Consider the following 22,184-nt stretch of genomic DNA (forward strand, 5'->3'; position numbering starts at 1 on the left):
CAACGGCAAAGGAAGACCTTTCTCTCTGTCTCTCTCTCTCTCACTATCCACTCTGCCTGTCACAAAAAAAAAAAAAAAAGAGAGGGCTTTCATGGGCGGAAAAGTTTCCATTAGGTCAGACTGCAAGGGGGCATCGGATCAGCCCCCCTCGCCCCCCACTCTTCAGGTAGGAGAGTAAAAGTGGTTATTTCTAACATGTTGAACATGTTGCTGAAAGTGACAGTGCCTGGGAAACTTTTCAATGTGTCAGAAAGTCAAATGCAATTACAAGTTTGTTTTTTTTTTTTCTTCCTGTGGTACATCTCCATTAAACTTCTAGACCCTGGCTTAGTAAAACGTCAAGAATAAAAACCAAATAGCATGAAAGCTGCCCTGAGCATTCTCCAGTGGTAGTCACTCAAATGCCACCGTGGCAGTATCTAACCAGTGTCCCACTGTGTGATAACCAGGAAATGCATGCCCGGGAAGAAGAGCCAGGCCAAGATTTCATCAGGGCAGTGTCTTTTTAAACATGAGAGAGAGAAAAAATCAGTTTGAATCCTAAGTTCCTTCTCTATGTAAGGTTTATTAGGAACATTTAAGAATGACTCATTTAACATTGTTGCTTCCAAATACCTCCACGTCTACTTTTTGCAAACAAGACAAGGCAAAGAAATGCCAGCTTTGTGCTAGAACTTGTAGTCATTAATCTAATGTAAAGTTTGTACACTACAAGCACGGTAAACAATATATTTGCCTCGAGACTGAACCTTTTGCGTTAACTCCTACCTTTGGAGTCAGTTTCCACGAACACCCTAACGAATCAGCGTCCCTGTGCTTAACGCCAGGAAGAAGTGCCTACATCTTACTCCACAGTTAGCCCCAGAAAACACCCACCTACACCATGAAGTCTAAAACATTTGAGACTTGTAAACAAGCAGACACTGCTTTTCCCAGGGCATGAATTTAGTGTGGCAAAGCTGCTGCCTGCGACACTGGCATCCCACATCCCAGCGCCTGGGTTCAAGTCCTGGCTCTGCTCCTATTCCAGCTTCCTGCTAATGTGCACCCTGAGAGGCAGCAGGTGATGGCTCAAGTGCGTGGGTCCCCGACGCCCACACGGGAGAGCAGGCTTGACTTCCAGTCTCCTGGCTTTGGCCTTGCCCAACCCCATCTGTTGTGGACATCTGAGTGGATGGGAGCTTTCTCTCTGCCTTTCAAATAAATTAAATAAATACAACTTTTTTTTAAAAAAGAAAGACTGCTTGCATTGGTCTCTATTATCACTTCTTAGGTTGTTGTATTACTGGCCTGAAGTACACAGAGTCACCTAATAACAGGCAGGTTTGGGTCCTCCACGAGTATATCTAATTTTCTCACAAATTGCATAATCCCATTCAAAATTTATTAACTATAAAAGTGTGTGTGTGTGTGTGTGTGTATAAGACTTATACTTCCCAGAATTCCTGGCTATAACCTCCAAAGGGCAACCCCACCAAAAAAAATTAAACCGAAACACCTGCTTGATTTATTAACCTGGCATAGCACTTCCCTTTTACTAAAGGGCTAAACATTACAATAAAAACTGTTGTGCCTAGGGATTAATAATAGTTTTGCCAGCAATTTAAACTTGCACTTGTCAGCTGCCTTTCGCTTGTCTCTTCAAAGTCTACCCTGAGGATAATCAGTTCCCTTGTCTCAAAAAAATCCATTCAGGAACAGGTCATGGATGACAAGGAGCTGAAAGGGCCGAGAAGACGAGTTTCCCAGACTGCTCTGCGGGCCTGGCCCTGTGACCGGGCCGCTGGCCCCTCCAGTGCCTGCCTGCTCTGTAGTGAGACTCCCTCCTGTCACCCACGCTCTCCTGTGTGAGAGAAGCAGCAACGTTGGTGAACCGAAGTCTCCAGGCTGAGGAGTACGGGAAAAGCTGAGGGTAGAGGAGAACTCCAGGTGAAGTGCTACAATGAGGAGACCACGCGATGGTTTCTTCGCACGCGATTCAGTGCAGAGGAGAGAGGAGGGAGGGAGGCCTCGCTTACTTCCACCACCTGCCTCTGTGTTTGTCTCGGTGGTGACAACAGACAGCAGTTACAACAGAAGATGAGCAGCCTGGGAGTGGCCAGGAGGCTGCTGCCCACCAGCCCGCGGTCATGGCCTCCTGTTCCACAAATTCACATTCAGAAGGGGAAGGGGCACGAGGGGCCCGGGAGACGTCCAGTACCCTAGCGGGCTTCCAGGCCTTTGGTTTCTATTCCTTGGCACCCATGAAAGCATGGTTCCCCTGGGAAAAAACCTCTTGTCTGAAAGTTAAATCGGCGGGGTGTGCTTCCCGGGCCCAGCCTGGTTTGTGATATGAAGAAAGGAAACTGCTCACTCCAGGCGCTGGGGCAGCAGAGCCGTCTTCTTCCCCTCGCAGGGTGCACCTGATTTCCCGGGGAAAGCAGCAAATGAGCCTGAGAGGCGGACGTGTTGGGGATTCTTCAAAATTATTTAGGTTCTTCACGAATAATTTAGCAAAATTATTTGGAAGCTAGTCCTAAATTCACAGGCCCCGGACACTAACTGGGTACATAGAATCCTTAAGGAGTTAATGCAATCCCCCCCTCCCCCTTTTTTTTTGGCAAGGAGGGAGAGGGACCGATTGATACGGTGTAGAATGGAAAGAAATCTGACAAAGCAAGTCACTCGGGGTAAGAGGCAGTATTAGCTGAATGTGTTCTATTAAGAAACTGGAAAGCTTCACAGAAGAGGAAGACTCACATTAGAAGTTGAAGGAAGCCGGGGCGGGGGGGGGGGGGGGACCCTGCGTTGTGACTCAGCAGGTTAAGCTGCCGCCTGGTCGCCGGTATCCCATACGGGTCCTGGTTCAAGTCCCTCCCATGTAGGAGACACGGCTTTGGCCTGGCCTACCTGGCCATTGTGGCCATTTGGGGAGTGAATGAGTGGATGGAAGATCTCTCTCCCTCTCTGTCTCCCCCCCCCCCCCCCAACCCCCTCTCTGACTCTGCCTTTCAAATAAATAAATAAATCTCAGAGGGAAGAGACAGAGAGAGAGAGAGAGAGAGAAAGAAATTGAAGGAAGAGCATCAGTAGATCCATTTCTATGAATTTACCAAAGGAATAGAATTTCTAACTCACTACTAAAGGGAAGAAAGTAGGCAAAGCACAGTAAAATTTAGGTGAACACAGCTGTTTTCTCCTTTTCTCTTACTAGAAGGTGGCAAAAATGGTTAATGCACTAACTTTTCACTGGGCCAACTGAAAATTACTGCCATATTATGGGCTACAGCCCTCAGCAGGAATCCGGGCTTGCCTTGCCTGCCTCGCCTTAAGCAACAAATACTTGTCAATTCTCAGGAGCACACCTCTTGCCTTGCTGAAGTCTAAAGTCACGTCCATGGTCCTCGGCTGAATGTGGTATCACACAGAGGGTGAGGGTGCACAAAGAAAGTGAAGGGGCTGCCCTGTGCTGCTGGAGGCTCTGCCTCAGATTAGTGGAGAGAAGACATGGGACCTGTGGTGATCTCACACGGCCTGGTGGTCTCAAAATGCGTGGGAGCTGTGGCTTTCACTGCAACTGCATCAGCCTTTCATGTTTTAGACACCCTGACCAACGGAGTTCTCCTTCTCAAAGGCCCACTGCTGACCCTTCTGTGCTGTATCATTCTCTCAAATTTCATACCCAAACCCACCGAGCCCCCAAAACAGTATTTGTACAGGTGTGGACCACAAATCCCAAGAAAATTTTACCAACTGAGAAATTTCCCTTTTACCTAAAGCGCCATATTGTTCTGACTCTTTTGGGGTGTTTTTGGCTGTCTTGGTTTTGAGGTTTTCTTTTTTCCCTCCAAATAAGGACAATGTCCAGAACAGATTTTCATTAAATGAATGAAAAACTCAATCCTTGGAAACTGTCTGAATATCTTCGTGCTATGTAGCCTTAAATAAAAATCACTTTGCTGTGTACCAATAGGTGAAATGGCAAAAAGGGAGACAGAATCTCATTTGAGAGAAGACACGTATTTAAACACAAAAGGATGGACACAGCTTGGAAAGGTAAGGGGGGGGGGGGACTACACCAGGTAACACTGGATTCAGGGCTACATTCACCATTGCAGAAAGACCATTTGCTTGCAGCAAGACTCCAGTGCTTTCCTAGCAGATGGGCAGTACACAGCAGCTTCTCTTTTCTTATCTTTCCCCCTGAATTCCTACCACGAAGGCAGAAAACAGCATTTCTCCAGCCGGCTCTTCACTGTGCCAGGGTCCCGCTCCTAGTTTTCTGTCGCAGCCACTGGGCACTACTGTAGTGACTCGGGGATGGTGCTGACAACGTGGGTTGCCTCTGTGGCTGCTGGAGGGGAGCCAAAGAAGGTGTTGGTCTGATTCCTCTGCTGATCTCGGAGGTATGGGGGAACGGAGGAGCTTTTGATGTGGAGGATCCTGGTGTCCATCACCTGACAGTCAATCTGCATCATCACTTCATAATCCTGCCCATTGATGACATTCTCTGTAGAGAGGAAAAGACACAGGATTGAATATTCAACAGAAGGCACACTTCTGCCATAAACATCAACCCGAAGGAGACAGGGCTGCACTTTAAGGGTGCAGAGGGACTTCATCAGTCACTGAGCAGGGCTCAAGCCGGGCTGCATGCCCAGTTAGCCTGGCCTCTTCTTCCTTTTAGTTCCCAAACAACTTTCACTGGTTCAGTAAGGACTAGAGGGGCCAGCGTTGTGCAGTAGTGGGTAAAGCTGCCGCCTACGATGCCAGCACCTGATATGGGCTCTGGTTTCTTTAAGTCCAGGCTGCTCTGCTTCCGATCCAGCTCCTTGCTAATGGCCTGGGAAAAGCAGTGGAGGATGGCCCAAGGATCTGGGCCCCTGCCACCCATGTGGGGGACCTGGAGAAGGCTCCTGGCTCCTGGCTTTAGCCTGGCCCAGCCCTGGCGTTGTAGCCATCTGGGGAGTGAATCAGAGGATGGAAGATATCTCTCCCTCTCTCTGTCTCTTCCTCTCTCTGTAACTCTTTCAAAATAAATAAATAAATCTTTGAAAACAAATTAAAACAATAAGGGCTAGAGGCGCTGCCAAAGTTAAAACCACAGAGCATCTGTTCACAGATATTGTACAAGGGACAATAAAAAAAAAAGCCTGTGAAAAATGGAATTAAAGTATGTTTATTTTGCCACAAATTTTTTTTGAAATCCACGTATAGTTTTTTCATAGTACGTATTTCCTATGAACTTTCAAAGACACCTGCCCTGCCTCCCCATGTCCTATTTGCTTTCCATGCAGGATATTACCAGGACTCAGCGACTGCAACACAGGTGACTCAGTGGGAAGTGGAAGGGAGCTATGTCAGCTCCTTTCCTCTCCTCACAATGGGAAGGACCAACTCACCATGTGAACTGGGAGGAGACCCTGACCAAGGCTGCCTAACTCCTATTCCTCAGTAATGCATTTTTTATGGTTAAATTCCCAGGACCTTCAGTTCTTTTTAAATATATATATATATATATATATATATAGAGAGAGAGAGAGAGAGAGAGAGAGAGAGAGAGAGAGAGACAGAGTGGACAGTGAGAGAGAGAGACAGAGAGAAAGGTCTTCCTTTGCCGTTGGTTCACCCTCCAATGGCTGCCGCGGCCGGCGCACCGCGCTGATCCGAAGGCAGGAGCCAGGTGCTTCTCCTGGTCTCCCATGGGGTGCAGGGCCCAAGCACTTGGGCCATCCTCCACTGCCTTCCCGGGCCACAGCAGAGAGCTGGACTGGAAGTGGGGCAACCGGGACAGAATCCGGCGCCCCTAGTGGGACTAGAACCTGGTGTGCCAGCGCCGAAGGCAGAGGATTAGCCTATTGAGCCATGGCGCCGGCCCTTAAATATATTTTTTTACTAATATAAAGAGGACAGATTTTGTGTATTTCATAGATACACTTCTAGGAAGATAACCATACTTCCCTTTCCTCCCTCTCTCCCTTCCTCAATCCCCCGTTCTACCTTTCTTTTTTTTTCCCCCTTTAATTTTTACTATAACATAATTTCAATTTACTTTGTAACCACAGGCTTAACGCCCACTAACCATAATGTTCAACAAGTACAAAGTGGAAAGACCACTGCTGCACAGGAATCCAGTTTCATGAAGATACGTCCCAAGTAGGAATCAAAGGCCTTGCTCTAGGAGCAGCAAGTGCAGTCAAGAATGACCAGTTAAAGACGTCTGACAATTACGCTCTTCCCCAGAGCTCACTCATTTCCCTTCCACACTGAGGCGATCTCTATTTCCAGAGCTCCTGACTCCAGGTATGAAGAGATAAGGACATTTCCAACATGGGATTAACAGGAGTGCTACAGGACCTGCAGGTAAACTATGGAGGGTGTTCACAGAGGGGAAAAGGAAAATCATGTAGGGTCATGCTTACTGTATCTAGTGGAACTCAGTATCATGAATTTAAAACAGACATGTGCTACAATTCACTCTCACTTTCAAAGAGGATGGACACTCTTTATTTTAGGAAGGGGGGCAAATTATTCCTTGATTTGTAATCCTGGGTGGTCATTTTCCAATTGGTAGTCAACAAAACTTGGGGGAAAAAGCAGATGAGAAAATTATAGAGATAATATTTTTCAAGGCCAACTCAAAATCATAGCAATATAGCTAGAGGATGTGTGGACTTGGAAGAATGCTGGCTGCTCGACGTGGCATCTGAGTGTGCATTTTCATCTGTGAATGTGGGGCTGGGGTAAATGCTGCGGAGAAGCGATGCTGGTGATGACCTAGCCTTTCCATGAAGATGATACATAGCCAACCAGCAAGGCTTAAAATTAAACATCTGGCTACTTGAGGACAAAGGATTGAATTTAAAAGTAGAATTCTTTCTACTCTATTATCCTTTCGCTTTACTCTGACACTGTGCAAACCAAGCATTATAAATCTGGAGGAAGAAAGCCCTTTGGTGTTTGTCTTCAGATTCCACTGTTAGGTTTGGGAAAACCAAGCCATGGGGCTTGTCACTTACGATGCTAGGAAAGAGCCTGGGGACCATCTAGCCTGGGGTCCAGTTTGCAGACTTTGGCAAGTCTCTATGTTCCTGAGACTCTATGCAAAGTTTTATTTGCATGTGAATTTGTTTAGGAGAAAAGGTCTTTCAGGTTCTCAATGGGTCTGCGACTCCCAAGAAGTTAAAGATTACTAGATAGATCTAATAATCAATCAAGTTTAAGTGCCTCGTGCAGATGATAAATTCTACTTTATGTCCAATGGAAGACATCATTCCTCCACTTTTACTGGTTATCTGTTCCATTGTTTAAACAGTCTCCTTTAATGACAAATTTCCCATCACAACTCTTGTAAATCTCTTCTACTACATTGAAGTTAATTTCCTCCCTTCCCAACTTCCCAGAGACGAAGAACAGCTGGTTGCTGATGTATATGAACTAACGCTACCTACTCTTTGAGACCATTGTTACGGAAGCTTTACTCCAATTTTATAAGTCCTGCCGCTCTGTAACGACTATTAAATCATTTGCATATCTTGAGAGAATTAAATTTGAATGCCCAACAAGTTAGCCACTGCTTTTTTGTTTTAGTCAAAGTATTTTCCAAAAAAAGTAGGAGATGGAAGAAAGACATCCTGTGAATATGTCTGGAGTCATTTCATTCAGAACATGTGACCAAGTTCAGATTTCAAGGCACCACAGCAGTCATTTCCTTTTGGAGCCATAGTCCCTCTCTTCCCATTTTAGAAAAAGGGAACGAGTATGAGAGTGTGTGTGCTGTGGTTCAAAGACCAATAATGGAAAACACATGTATCAGAGACATGCAATACACATTACTAATTTTTTACTGCTTTCCTGGATTAATACAGAATCCAGATGACAGTTTAAGATCAAGACTAGTTCTCTAATATGGCCCAAGCCACCTGCAGAAGCCATTAAAGTCATATGCCTGCTATCGGTTAAGCTGATAGCTGGAGTTCTTTAATACTTTAAATATCAAAAGAATACAAAACCTGGAAATATAGGCCCAGTACACTGAGGGAAAACTGTAAGCTGTGATCTGATTCTAAAACCTGGGAGTTCCTAGCCATGCCTGAAGGGCATTGTCATCTTAAGCCCAAACAGAAGACGACTCAGGCCAGGTTTGGTTTCGATGGATTTAAAATGGGTTCCATTCCTCACATCCTTCTGAAGGTAACAAACTCTGGGCCAAGCAGACTATCAGCATTGCCAGAAGATGATTCTACCGTATAGAATGTGAATGCCCGAGCTTGAATTCAGGAAGCCCCTTCTGAATGACAAGCTAGATACTTTAGTATTCGGAGTGACCTGCCATTAGGTGTCCCAAAGTATCCAATGCCACTACAGAATAGCTAAAGAGGCTGCAGCCATATCATTTGGTCTGCTCAGTGAGACCTTCTGAAAGGGTCCTTTGGGTGTTTCAGTACTAAGCCCATGGATGGAGAGTGAGGCAGTCTCACCATGACTACTTAAGTCTGAATCATTCTCATCAGAGGAGGGCAGCTGGCAAACATCTCATGATAACGCATGGTCTTTGGAAGTCCCTGCCCTGGGCTGCTGGCTGGCTGTTTACACAGTCCACGTCCGGGAGCAGCAGAGAGGTGCCAAAGCTCCTCTCAGGGGCAGATAAGGCTCCTCTTATTCTTTACTGTCAGGTGTTAAATTCTGTTAACTGGTGAACACCCCTGGAAAGGACATCACCTCGATCACCTGCCCTCTCCCCAGCACACTGTGAATAAAAAATGTCTGAGCAGGTTCCGACTGGGGAAATAGAATCTAAAGACTGGTGGCTTAGATGGGAAGGAGAGGAAAGCACAGGCCTGGATGAGAGAGGCTGAGGATGGACCGCGCCCTTGGATTAGGGCTCAGATCTTCATTACTCATGTGCAGGATTCTAGGAAAAAACAGCAGTCATGGGGTTTTTGACAACAGAACATGGTAAACATCAGATTAGGGAGGTGGGAGAGCTGAGTTATATAGAGATCCTGCTAAATCACTTTTGCAAATGCATATTAATGGAAAAAAAAAGAGACCATGACTATAAAAGGAAAATAGAACCAAAAAGAAGGGTCTGGAATGAAAAGTTTAAAGATTCACTATTCTATAAATACGTGCTTGGGAAGCACACAGGGGGTCTGTATCGTAGGGTCAGGTATTCTGAAGTAAACAGAACAGATGAAACACTGATCTAGTCAGGAAAAAGGCGTCAAATACGAGGATTTCAAATGAAAAATTAGCAGACAAAAAGGAAGGAGATGAATAACTTCAAGCCTGATTCTGAGTGTTCACAAGGGCTGGGGAAGCCAGAAAAAGTGTCTGGACACTGGAGGTGGAAAAACTCTAGGCAGTGTGGAATTTTGAACAGCCTGTAAACACACAATAACTGAATTAAGTGTGGCCTGCCAAGAGGCTGGAAGACTAACACAAAAACCAGAACCTTGACCATAAGCAGAATTAAATATTCAAAGATTTTTATATAAAAGTTAATCTTAAAAAGTGACAAAGCTTCGCCAGTGCTTTGCAAAGAAGCATATAAACCAAAACGGACCTGTCTTCAGAACCAGACGGGGTGGTTTGCTCTGTGCCAGCAAGGCTGGTGGAGGGAGTGTTGCTGGAATCTGTGCCTCAGTCCAGGGGGCTGTGCAGCATGCATGTGTGGGGGCATACGAGGCAGATAAACATCCACCCATCCATGGGCCACAAGAGACACCTTCCACCAGAGTAAGCAATCAAACAAACTAGCAAAAACAAGACAAATGCAGGTGAGTGAGGAAGGAGAAACAAAACAGTAGAAGGGAAAGGCAGGTGGGAATACAATGACCTTGACCTGAAGTTGTACAATGACAAATTCACTGTGGCTTCCAAGAACCACTATGCCAGTCCTTTTTTTTTTTTTTAAGAGTTATTTATTTATTTGAAAGTCAGAGTTACACACAGAGAGAAAGAGAGGCACACACACACACACACAGAGAGAGAGAGAGAGAGAGAGAGAGAAAGATACAGAGGTCTTCCATCCACTGGTTCACTCCCTAATGACTGCCAACAGCCAGAGCTGCATGGCTCCAAAGCCAGGAGCCAGGGGCTTCTTCCAGGTCTCCCACACAGGTGCAGGGACCCAAGGACTTGGGCCATTTCCACTGCTTCCCCAGGCCATAGCAGAGAGCTGGATTGGAAGTAGAGCAGTTGGATCTCGAACTCGTGCCCATATAGGATGCCGGCACTGCATCCTTAACCCACTAGGCTACAGTGCTGGCCCCAATGCCAGTCTTATCTCCACTTTACAATCCAAGTCCAGGTTTTGGCCATTGCAACACACTCTGCATTGCATCCCTAGTGGTATTTTGGAGAAAAAAATCTTTTCTGCTCTTTCCTACCAAGGCCACTTCTATTAATCCTTCAAGTCCTTCTAAGAAATCTTCCATTGAGAACTCCAATATTGATATTTCCCCTATAACCAATGTGTAAAATATTCTATTTCTTTGAATCTTGTTAAAATATTTATAAGAAAATAGGTATGGTTGGTTCCCTCAAGAAATGTCTGGCAAAAACTGGGATGGATGGGATTGAAGAGGGGAGGGTGGTGAGGCTAGAATCTCTTGAACACCAGCTGGGAAGAACACAGTGAATAAGTGATGGTCACACTGCAGGTGGAAACACAGTAAGTGCTTCCAGCTTGAAGACTCTTTCTGGGGACATGAAGTAGAGCACACACCGGGGATTAAGAGCTCCTAGCAAATTCCACATAGGTCCTTTGTTGAAAGAAATTAAAAACAGCTTCCCTGACAGGAGAGGGGTTTAGGAAGGCGAGTGACCAAACGTGGGGAAAGAGGGATGAGGGGGATATTACACATCTAACTGTGACACAAACCCAAGTCTGTTAAACATTCTGAGCTCCTGTGGATGCTGAGCAATGGGGAAACAGATGAGAAAGAGGCCATGTCTGGTTAGAAGACCTATAATGATGCCACAAAACATGTGACACCTGGGGGCCAGGGCAGTGCATATGAAAGCCGGGCCCCTAAAAGGGGCTGTGCTTATGACGACTGGAGGGTGTCACTAGAACTGAGAGGGAAGGGACTCTGGATGCTGCACATTCTGCAGTGCGCAGACACTTAGAGCCCTCCTGTATCTCATCTACCATCCACTCAGGTTAAGACACCTGATTAACACAATATAAGTCGTGAGCTTCACTATTTTACATTTAAATATAAATTGCTTTTACCTGGGTTTCATATACACTAAATTTCCAGGAATGAAAGCACTGAATAATCATTTAGTAAAGGCTTAGTGTTTCTGTGTGTTAAACACTATTCATCCAATATCTGTGATAACCTCCAAAGTTGGGTATTGTTATAATGTCATTATCATTCCCATCTTATAGACAAGGAAGCTGAAGCATAGAAACATAATGTGACCAGCCACTCAGCTGGCAAATGGCAGAGCAGGAGATCCAAACTCAGGCAATAAAACTGACAAATGGGATTATATCAAATTGAGAAGCTTCTGCACTGCAAAAGAAACACTCAGCAAAATGAAGAGGCAACTGACAGAATGGGAGAAAATATTTGCAAACTATGCAACTGATAAAGGATTAATAACCAGAACATACCAAGAGATCAAGAAACTCAACAACAACAAAACAACCCAGTTAAGAAATGGGCAAAGGACTTAAATAGGTATTTTTCAAAAGAGGAAATCCAAATGGCCAACAGACACATAAAAAAATGTTCAGGATCACTAGCTGTCAGGGAAATGTGAATCAAAACCAGAATGAGGTTTCACTTCACCTTAGTTAGAATGGCTTTCATACAGAAATTAACAAATAACAAAAGCTGGTGAGGATGTTGGGAAAAAGGTACCCTAATCCACTGTTAGTGAGAATGTAAACTGGTACAGCCACTATGGAATACAGTATGGAGATACCTCAGAAATTTGAATATAAACCTACCATATGACCCAGCCATCCCACGACTGGGAATTTACCCAAGGGAAATGAAATCAGCATATGAGAATTATCTGTACTGCCATACTTATTGCAGCTCAATTCATAATAGCTAAGATATGGAATCAACCCAAATGCCCATTAACAGAAGATTGGATAAAGAAATTATGGGATATGTATACCATGGAATATTACACAGCAGTTAAAAATTAAATCCTGTCATTTGCAACAAAATGGATGAAACTGGACAACATCATACTTAGTGAAATAAGCCAGTCCCAAAAGGACAAATACCATATGTTCTCCCTGACCTGTGATAACTGATAAAGCATCTAAAAGGTAATCCAAAGAAGTGAAATTAACACAGAAATGCAATAGCTTTGAACAGCTCTCATCTAGACTATTGAGGAACTTTTTTTTCCATACAATTTGTGGAACTCTTTACTTAGTATAGAATTAATTGTATATGTATAAAGTTAATTGAAAATAGATCTCAGTAAAAAATAAGAATGGGAATAGGAGAAGGAGGAGGAAGAGGATTGGAGTGTGGGTGGGAGGGCAGGTATGGTGGAAAGAATCACTATATTTCTAAAGTTATATTTATGAAAAAATTGCTATACATTCAAAAAATTCTTAGTTATATAGTAATTTTTGTGTTTTTCAGATCTTGCAAAAATATATTAAATTGCATAACCAATTGTGTAATAAAGATTTTTTCCTTTAAAAAAAAGAAATTCAAATTTCAGTGCCCATAAAGTTTTATTGAAATGTGAAAATAAGATGTCTTTAAATGCAGGCAGTGTGACTTCAGAATTAATTCCTAGAACCACCCTGCAATGCTGGGAAAATTGCTTTAATTCTGCACTTGACCAAGAACTGGTTATCATCTCAGAGACAGGCCATGCTGGGATTAACTCTGCACTCATAGCGATGGTGCTGGCTGGTGCAGGCAGCTGACTTGTTCTCTGTGTCTTTTCATGTAACAGAAGTGCTATGGTATGTCACATACAAGAGGGCTTCAAGAAATTTGTGGCAAATGGAATCCAAAGATGTGAATTTTCCATGAATATTTTGAAGGCCACAATATATAATGTGTGAACACTGGATGCTCATTAAGTCAGCAAATACTTAATGAATTCCTACCATGTGCCTGCTGGGCACGGGAGATACAGTAAGAACGAAAGATAAAAGAAAAATCCCTCTCCTCGCAGAGCTTGGTTCTTATGAAAGCAGGGAGTGAGGCAGTGGAGAGGCAAACTAACTGAGATTTCCAAATAAGTACAGGGAATGCTGAGTAAGTGCACTGGAGAAAAAGCAAGCAGGGAGCTTCAGAGGCAGTGTGTGGGGGTCCCGGAGGCCTCTCTGAGGTTACCCCCAAGTAACTCGGGAGTTATCTGCAGACAAGAGACAGGCAGAGCCCTGGGATCACACGTTATCACTCCCGGGGAGTGAGTCCTGGGAACGCCTGTGTTAAGGGAACAAGGAAGGCTTGTGGTTCCATCAGAGCATTGAGAGCAACGGTAACTGAGACGGAAATTGTTTGTAACCTTCATTTATTCAACACTTAGGTCACTACTGATCATGGGCCAGGCACTGTTAGAGACTCCTGAAAGCATTCAGATCCCATTTCCTGTGTCCAAATTAGAGACAAGGAGGGTTGCCTTAGGAACATGGACACCACACGATAGACTGTCAGTCAATAGTTATTGAGCATCTTAAGAGACTATGTGGAATTAATGAAGAAAATGAGGGTTCCCCTCTTGTGCAGCTTACCCAAGTGCTGGGAAAGCAGCAGACTTACATTTAAAATATTGGTAAAAATTAAACACACGCATTGCCTTAGAGAGCCCCTATCTCACTGCCGAAACTCAACAGCACCCTCAAATCCTGCCCGTTCTTTTCCTTCACAGCACCTGTCACACTGTGTAATTAAACACGGGCTCATTTGTGTGTTTGATACCACGTGTCTCCCCAGCTAGACTCACGGACTCTGTGAAGTTGTTTCATTCCCAACTGCTTCCTCGGAGCTTGCACAATGTCTGGCACCCAGCAGACAGTGAGGAACACGGAGCACGACGCTCAGCAGAGCTAAAACACCTGTCTTCTCCTACTCGCTAGTGTCTCATCAGGTAGCACTCTGCCTTCTGGAAGTTCCACCACTCCTGGCCCCATCTTAGTTCCAGCCATTGTGGTAGCAGCAAAGGGTCTCTAACATCCTTAGGTAGAAATTCAGACAATTCCTTGGCCAGCCTTTACTTGTGGAATGCAGGCAAAGCCGGTTTGTCTTTGGAATTTGTAACCATCAACAATGGTTCTTTTAAAGTGACCAGATGAAATTTATCCCCTGGGACATTTTAGGGGCTTATGCTACAGAAGTGTAAGCTGTACATGGTCAAGTCCCTATGTTCGCTCAAGTTCAGCTCTCCTAGAGGTTTTGATAGTCTCCTAGGCCTGCCAGGGAATCTGGCTAATTTCATAAAGGCTCAAAGATGAATGGTGTTAGTTTTGCTTTCCTCTGGGACTGGCTACTTTCTCCTGAGAATGCTACCCACCACGTGGGAGGTTTGTTCATTAGATCAAAGAAGAGAGTACCATTACACTGACCTCATACAGTTTCTGAAACATCACGAAAAAGACGGCTAACAAAGTTCATTACTCACTTTGTTCCAATGGACTTTCTAGGCTATCAAAATGACATCTGCTTATGTAATCACAATTAGTGTCCCAAGAACAAAAAAAAAAAAAAAAAGTGAACTTCAGGTTTGCCCAGAAACAAAGGGTCGCATGAGAAGACTGAGTTGGGGTTAACTTTGATTTTGAAAGCTGAGTGAACGAACTTGGAACCTGATTCCTTGTCTAAAACACAGTTTGGGGTTTTCGCCGGGGGTCATGGGTTCATGGCAGGAATGCCTGATAACTTTCCTGCTTTTTGATAACTAAGTCACTGGCCCCAAGGACTAGAAAACGGCTTCATGTCAGGATGCGAAATTCAAGACCCACAAAAGGTACTGGGAAGCACCTCCCTACAACGCCCAGCAGCCAGGGCAAGGCTGCGGCTTGCAGGCCGACAAAGGCCCACACCTCTGCAATTACTTCTGTTGGGTCCAAGAGCACTGTTTCCTCTGGAGAGCTGTGGCCCTGTAACTGCACTTCAAGGCAACGCGTGGGTATCGCCCACTCCGCTCAGAGCATCAGCATGGCTGTCTCTCCGATGTTTCTGCCGTCTGCCTCGGGCAGGCTCAGCTTCCACAAAGGGAATCACTGAATCAGAATTCTACAGTTGTGACGGAACCCAAGGGTAATCAGCTCTGATATCACCAAATGGTTCTCAGCCCTTAACTTACAAAATGAAATCTTCAAATAATTCTTCAGGGAGTTATACAATACCAAGTGCATTTTAAAAAATGTGTGCAAAGGCTAGAAGCAACTGCCAACAGCCTCAAATGAATCAGCTCGGAGATGGCATGACAGTTTTAGATCGAAACTCAATAAACTAGATTTTCTCTGTTAAAAAAAAATTAAACAAACAAGTGACAGGCCTGGGGAGCGCAGATACGGCGCCGCGGAGTGCCGCCTTACAGCGGTGTGAGCTGGAAGCGTCCTCTGCCTTACTCAGAGCGCTCAGCTAGGCAGGACTCGAGTACGGCAGCTGCCTCGCAGAGGGAAACTGTCTCAGGCAGTTCTCCCAAACAGGGAGGGGAAGGGTTGGGGGCGAAGTAGCGAGCAAGCTCACAGGGCCACACCTGGAATATTATGTCCCATTCTGGATCTCATTTTCTCCACTGGCACGGCAGCGGTCTGCAGTCTGCATGAAGCTTTGCTGTTTTTCAGTCACATACACAATGCTCAGGAAAGCCTGGATGTCTGAGTGCATTCACGCGTTTACTTTCCCGGTTCCTTACAGCAGACACTTATGTAGGCTTATCTAACTGAAACCAAGGATACGTCCTCATAAAAGTGTCTGGGTTTATAAGTGGTTTTACCGCTCCATTTAAGTTTTGCAACATGTAGCCTTTGTTGTATGCAAGCTTCATTAACAACAGATAAGGCCAAACATACCGTGAGAATCTGAGACTGCTATTTCAATCCCATCCTAGCTGAAAACTTAATAAAGTATTGAGTCACTTAAAATTTTACTTTTTTTCTAAATGAATTTTTTTTTATTTGACAGGTAGAGTTATAGACAGAGAGAGAGAGAGAGAGAAAGGTCTTTCTTCCATTAGTTCACCCCCCAAATGGCTGCTACAGCCGAAACTATGCCGATCTGAAGCCAGGAGCCAGGTGCTTCCTCCTGGTCTCCCATGTGGGTGCAGGGCCCAAGCACTTGGGCCATCCTCCACTGCCTTCCCGGGCCACAGCAGAGAGCTGGTCTGGAAGAGGAGCAACCGGGACTAGAACCAGGCGCCCATATGGGATGCCGGTGCCGCAGGCAGAGGATTAACCAAGTGAGCCACGGTGCCGGCCCCAAAAGTTTACTTTTTAAAATTAAAAAATGGCCGGCGCCGCAGCTCACTAGGCTAATCCTCCGCCTTGCAGCGCCGGCACCCCGGGTTCTAGTCCCAGTCGGGGCACCGGATTCTGTCCCGGTTGCCCCTCTTCCAGGCCAGCTCTCTGCTGTGGCCTGGGAGTGCAGTGGAGGATGGCCCAAGTGCTTGGGCCCTGCACCCCATGGGAGACCAAGAGAAGCACCTGGCTCCTGCCATCGGATCAGCGCGGTGTGCCGGCTGCAGTGCGCCGGACGCGGTGGCCATTGGAGGGTGAACCAACGGCAAAGGAAGACCTTTCTCTCTGTCTCTCTCTCTCACTGTCCACTCTGCCTGTCAAAAAAAAAATTAAAAAATGTTTTTTTATTAAAGAATTTCAAGTTTACTTGGGCTTCAATAACAAGTGTGTGTGTTTGTGTGTGTGTGTGTATGGTGTTTAATTTTACTTAAGAGTATGATGCAGATATTCTCCTAAGGCAATAATCATGAAGAGTAAACAGCTGATGACTGCCTTACTTATACATTGATAGAAATGACTGAAGCTCACTTTGGCACTTTCAATATTCACTATATTCTTGCAGATGAAGAATCAGAAGGTAATTATTCTAGAAAAGATGGAAGAAAGGATTTCCCCTTTTGTAACTACTGAAATCCTTCTAGAAAATGTGTACAATGAAGAACTAAGGAAGAGCCCTCCATTTATTCAGATGAGAAGTACTGGAGGATACATGATTGATAGACAGTAGGGCTTACTGTCAAGTACAAGCAAGGCACCAGCTCTGCTTTCTCTGGTATCCAAAACTAAAACATTGGAAATACATTGGCTATTACCCTTCTCTTAGATTCTCAAAAGAAATAGCTTAAGGACTGTGGAATATTTTGATTTCCAGAATATAAAAGATTTGGAATATACTACTCTATGCATTGGATAATTTCTCTATTCTACGAATTCCGATACACTAGAACATAAGTTCACAGATGGCACCGCTTACAACTCTTACATCAACTGTTTCTTTTTAAAGAAATTATCAGGGCCAGCACTGTGGTATAGTAAACTAAGCCTCCGCCTGCGGCACTGGCATCCCATAAGGGCTCTGGTTCATGTCTGGCTCCTCCTCTTCCCATCCAGCTCTCTGCTTATGGCCTGGGGAAAGCAGTGGAAGATGGCCCAAGTGCTTAGGGCCCTATACCCACGTGGGAGACCCAGGAGAATTTCCTGGCTCCTGGCTTTGGATCAGCCCAGCTCCAGCCATTGTGGCCATTTGGGAAGTGAGCCAGCGGATGGAAGACCTTTCCCTCTCTCTATCAATAATTCTACCTTACAAATAAATTTTTTTAAAAAGGAAACTATCATGATGTTTGACTTATTATAAAATGGGACACAGAAAAATCATCTAGTGCTATGGTTATATTTTTATTCTCTGAGTCATAAAACATAATTTCTCTTTTTGGCAAGTAACAATGCTTGTTTCATTAGCCTAATGAATCAGGCTTCTCTGAGCCCCTGTTCAACTGGCCCCAGCCTTGGACTTCCCTCTCTGTCCTTAGAGAAACCAGATTTTTTATTCTAATTTTTTATTTAGTGTATTTATTAAAATAACATATTTATGCAATTTTAATAACCATTACACTAAAGTATTCATCATATTTTTAAAGGAGAGGATTACTGTAAAAAGGGAAATTTCAGTGAATATCCTTATCAATATTCAACATAGACAATTTGACTTCATTTAGAATCAAGTAGTGCATACAAATCAATAGAAAGTAGTAAAGATTTATGTCAAGTGTCTGGTTGAGACAAGCGATATCTGGTTTAAAAAAAAAATCCTTAGGGGCTGCTGCTGTGGCACAGGGGGTTAAGCTGCCACTGGTGATGCTGGCATCCCACATGGGCACCGGGGTCTGCTCCACTTCTGACCCTCATCCAGCTCCCTGCTAATGTGCCTGGGAGGGCAGCGGAAGATGGCCCAAATGCTTGTGTCCCTATACCCATGTGGGAGACCCTGAGGAAGCTCCTGGCTTCTGGCTTCCCCCTGGCCCAGTCCCGACTGCTGAGGCCATTAAGGGAGTGAACCAGGAGATGGAAGATCGATCTCTCCCTCTCTGTGACTCTAGTTTCGAATAAATAAAAAATAAATCTTAAAAAAAAAAAAAACCTTCATCAACAAAGCATGTACTAAGTGAATACTGCAATCAGAAAGGAACTCAGAATAAAATATTTCCTATAATAACAACTGGAAATAATGTACCATACTATGTATTTCTTTCTTGAAAGGGTTTTACCAAGTAAGAATATCTATAAAATATGTATACGAATTTGAGTCATTCTAGTACATCTTAATAATTGTTGATAGAAAGAGGTTTTTCCAAATCCAAATGGGCAGGAATAAAAACAAATTCTTTTGCCCTGAATTCTAGCATTCTTACATTCTAGACTAATGCCAAGAGGATAATCTCAAGTTAAGAGAATGATACTAAATTAGTATGTCTGGCTGTTTTAAAACAGCAATTATTTTGTGCATCCAACAAAGTGATCTGAGATGAATTTTTCTTTTTCTTTTTTCCCCTACAGCCTGCTGAACATCCTCCTCCTAAACTGTTTTATATGGTTTCATAACGTTTAAACCTTTTATGTGTCCAGGTATATTTTACTTAATTCATTTGTGTTTTGTTTTTATTTTATTTTTAATTAGTTTTTAGGGATTGAGCAAGAATCCTGCCTTGAGTTTCACAAAATTCCTCCACCCTTGGTTTCTGACTACCCTCAGAAACCTTATCACCTGGCTGGCTTTGCTCTGCCAAGAGTTGGGCTGATTAGATCAAGCATAGCCCTGCCCCCCACCCTGCGACCCCAGTGTTTTCCCTCGTAATCTTCCCTCTCCTGACTCCTGCCTTGTTCACGGCTGTCGACCTCCACCTGTTCTTGCTGGGGTCTGAGTTGAGTCTCACCTCGCTCCTCTGCTCTCTGCAGCGCTCTCTATACCCACTGCCATGGCACCCCTCGCATAGTCTTCCTCACTGTCTGCAACAATTCTCAGGAGTAGGTTTTTTTTCTCTTTTTTTCTTTATCACAGGGAAATCGCGGCTCTCAGTCCTGTTTCTATTTGTTTCAGAACATGGAAACAGTTGTTTTACAAAGCTACTGAGTAAATCTTGGTACTGTAGCTCTGTATGCAAGAAGCCAGACGGTATTCAGAAAATTAGAACGTTAGTTAACTATAAAATGCTCTCATCAGTAAGTGTCTGAGGACGAGGAAGAACACAGAGTAAAGGAAAATCCCTCAAGGTGCCGTCTAGCAGAGAGATGCCTCTGCTCTCATTTGTTTTACAAATCAAATTCACAATTTCAAGAGTTTTTTTTTAATATAAGAACTGCCACATTGAAAACTGTAATGAATGAGAAACGGGCATAACTGAGCAAATGTCACATTCCAGTGTTCTATTCAGCTGTGAAACACTGCCCCAAACCCAAAACGAGGTCTGCCCCGTCCCCCAAGGCCCTCATGGAATGTATGCAGCACATGCCCTGAGAAGAGCTTGGAGACGGAATTCCCAGAGATCCCTGTTGTAACTACAGAACTCAAACCATCAAGAGATTTTTAATCAATTACGTCATTTTGATTTTTTGAACTCCGAAGAGTTTCTCATGCTCTCTCACGGAACAATTCTTAATAGGTGCCACTCATAGAGCAAAAGTACGATCTTTTGAGAGGATCTGTAGTCGACTCCCAGCAGCATTATCAACAGGGTTAAAATGTGAATTAGACGGGCCAGTGCTGTGGTGCAGCGGGAAAAGCCACCTCCTGCAGCGCCGGCATCCCATATGGGCGTCCTTCAAGACCCAGCTGCTCCACTTCCGGTCCAGCTCTCTGCTATGGCCTGGGAAAGCAGCAGAAGATGGCCCAAGTGCTTGGGTCTCTGCACCGGCACAGGAAACCTGGAAGAAGCTCCTGACTCCTGGCTTTGGATTGGCCCAGCTCTGGCTGTTGTGCCATCTGGAGAGTCAACCAGAGGATGGAAGACTTCTCTCTCTCTGCCTCTGATTCTCTGTAACTCTGTCTTTCAAATAAATAAATAATAACAAAAAAAGTGACTGAGTTTTGCCCCACGCTTATAATTACTGTTCACTCTCATTTTTTAAAATACTATGCAGGTCTGAAAATCAGCCACTCTATAACATCTTAAGTAAAAACTTAGGTGGGTGACAAAGAAAATGTGTGCATAAAAGCAGGTGGCTGAGGGCCCCGTACCCCAGGGTGGCACAGGGATATGAAAAATTATAGAAAAATATATCAATATGCTTATATCTAATAGAAGTTAGAAAATAATATATTTGTTATTAGGGTTGTATTTGTAGCTCTGTGGTTAAAGGTAATTATATCTCCCAGTGAAAAATCATTCAGTAATAAATACAGTTAAGGATGGGATGGCACTTTGGAAACTGAAAGATTTACCTACTAAGTCCAAACATTTTATCTGGTACATGGCAAGAGTTATAATATATCTATTATAAGTAATAGATACATAATAATGGTTCTAATAAATTGAGGCAACTTCTGTCTAAACAAGGAAATGCACAGATCTGCCTTCAACCCAAGTACAGATATAGAAAGTGCTCCATGATAAGGAGGAAAAGGAGATCAATTCCTTCAGGAGCTAATGGGAATGGAGTAAGAAGGATGACTGAGGGCGCTAGTGTATCGCCCTGTGTTCAAATAAAAGTTGTGGTTGAAAGTACTGATCGAATCCCAACATCAGTAATTAACTTGCCATTCTTGTTCTATCTTGCTATGGTTTCGGGTTTACTTTGTCTTAAGCCATTGCACAGCAGTATCATAGGAGTGAGAATGTCAAAGCTTACTCAAATAAGTTTAACAACTAATATTTGTAAAGGAGGTGGAAGCTGCCTCTTGAACATGAAGATATGTACTCCACCTCCCTATAACTTCACTTTAGTCTCTAGCGAGCAACCAGCCTGGGATAGATGCATTTCACCTTCATTGCTAAAACTTGTGGTTGGACAACCAATGGCCTGACTTCTTGATGTACTTTTTAGAGCTGACAACCACCTGCACGTCCTTAATTCAGAGTGGCAAAGAGTACAAGGCCACGTTAGACACATATTTCTCTCCCTAACTTGGATGTCACTGTTCTAGTGATTTGGTGTCCTGGCCTTAATTGGCCTGCCTTCTGGCTTGTCTGCCCCTTGGTTAGCTATGAGGAAGCCATGGTCAGAGCCGCCTCACAGCAGGGGCTGCACGGGACCACTGGCACGCTCGCTGATCATACGTGAAATACAGTGAGATGAGATACCTACACTGTGCATGAATGTAGGGGACAGAATCAAACATATGGTAATCTGCAAGAAAAGCGAGGTTACAGAAATACCCATGGCTAGTTCATCTGCAGAACAAACAGAACAAATTAAAAGAAAACTGAACAATTCCTCCATTTTTGAAGTTATTATTTATTTGAAAGGCAGAGTTACAAAGAGGCAGAGACAGAGAGATAGAGAGGTCTTCCATCTGCTGGTTCATTCCCCAAATGGCTGCAACAGCTGGAGCTGGGCCAATCCAAAGCCAGGAGCCAGGGGCTTCTTCCGGGTCTCCCACATGGGTGCAGGGACCCAAGCACTCTGGCCATCTTTTACTGCTTTCCCTGGCTATAACAGAGAGCTGGGTCAGAAGTGGAGCAGCTGGGACTCAAACCGGTGTCCATATGGGATGCCGGTACTGCAGGCGGTGGCTTTACCTACTACA

The 22,184-nt window shown here is 44.3% G+C and overlaps 1 protein-coding gene across 1 annotated transcript in view; it reads right to left on the minus strand.

The window, feature by feature from the left end:
• Positions 1–271: 271 nt before the first annotated feature.
• ATF6 (activating transcription factor 6) overlaps positions 272–22,184 on the minus strand; it is a 218,895-nt gene continuing 196,982 nt past the window's right edge. The window contains exon 16 of the mRNA XM_008265536.4: positions 272–4,489. Coding sequence (XP_008263758.4) covers positions 4,281–4,489 — 209 coding nt within the window. The 3' untranslated portion in view covers positions 272–4,280. The remainder of the gene's footprint in view (positions 4,490–22,184) is intronic.

The sequence above is a fragment of the Oryctolagus cuniculus genome, chromosome 7, assembly GCF_964237555.1.
Source record: "Oryctolagus cuniculus chromosome 7, mOryCun1.1, whole genome shotgun sequence".
NCBI classification, from domain to species: Eukaryota; Metazoa; Chordata; class Mammalia; order Lagomorpha; family Leporidae; genus Oryctolagus; species Oryctolagus cuniculus.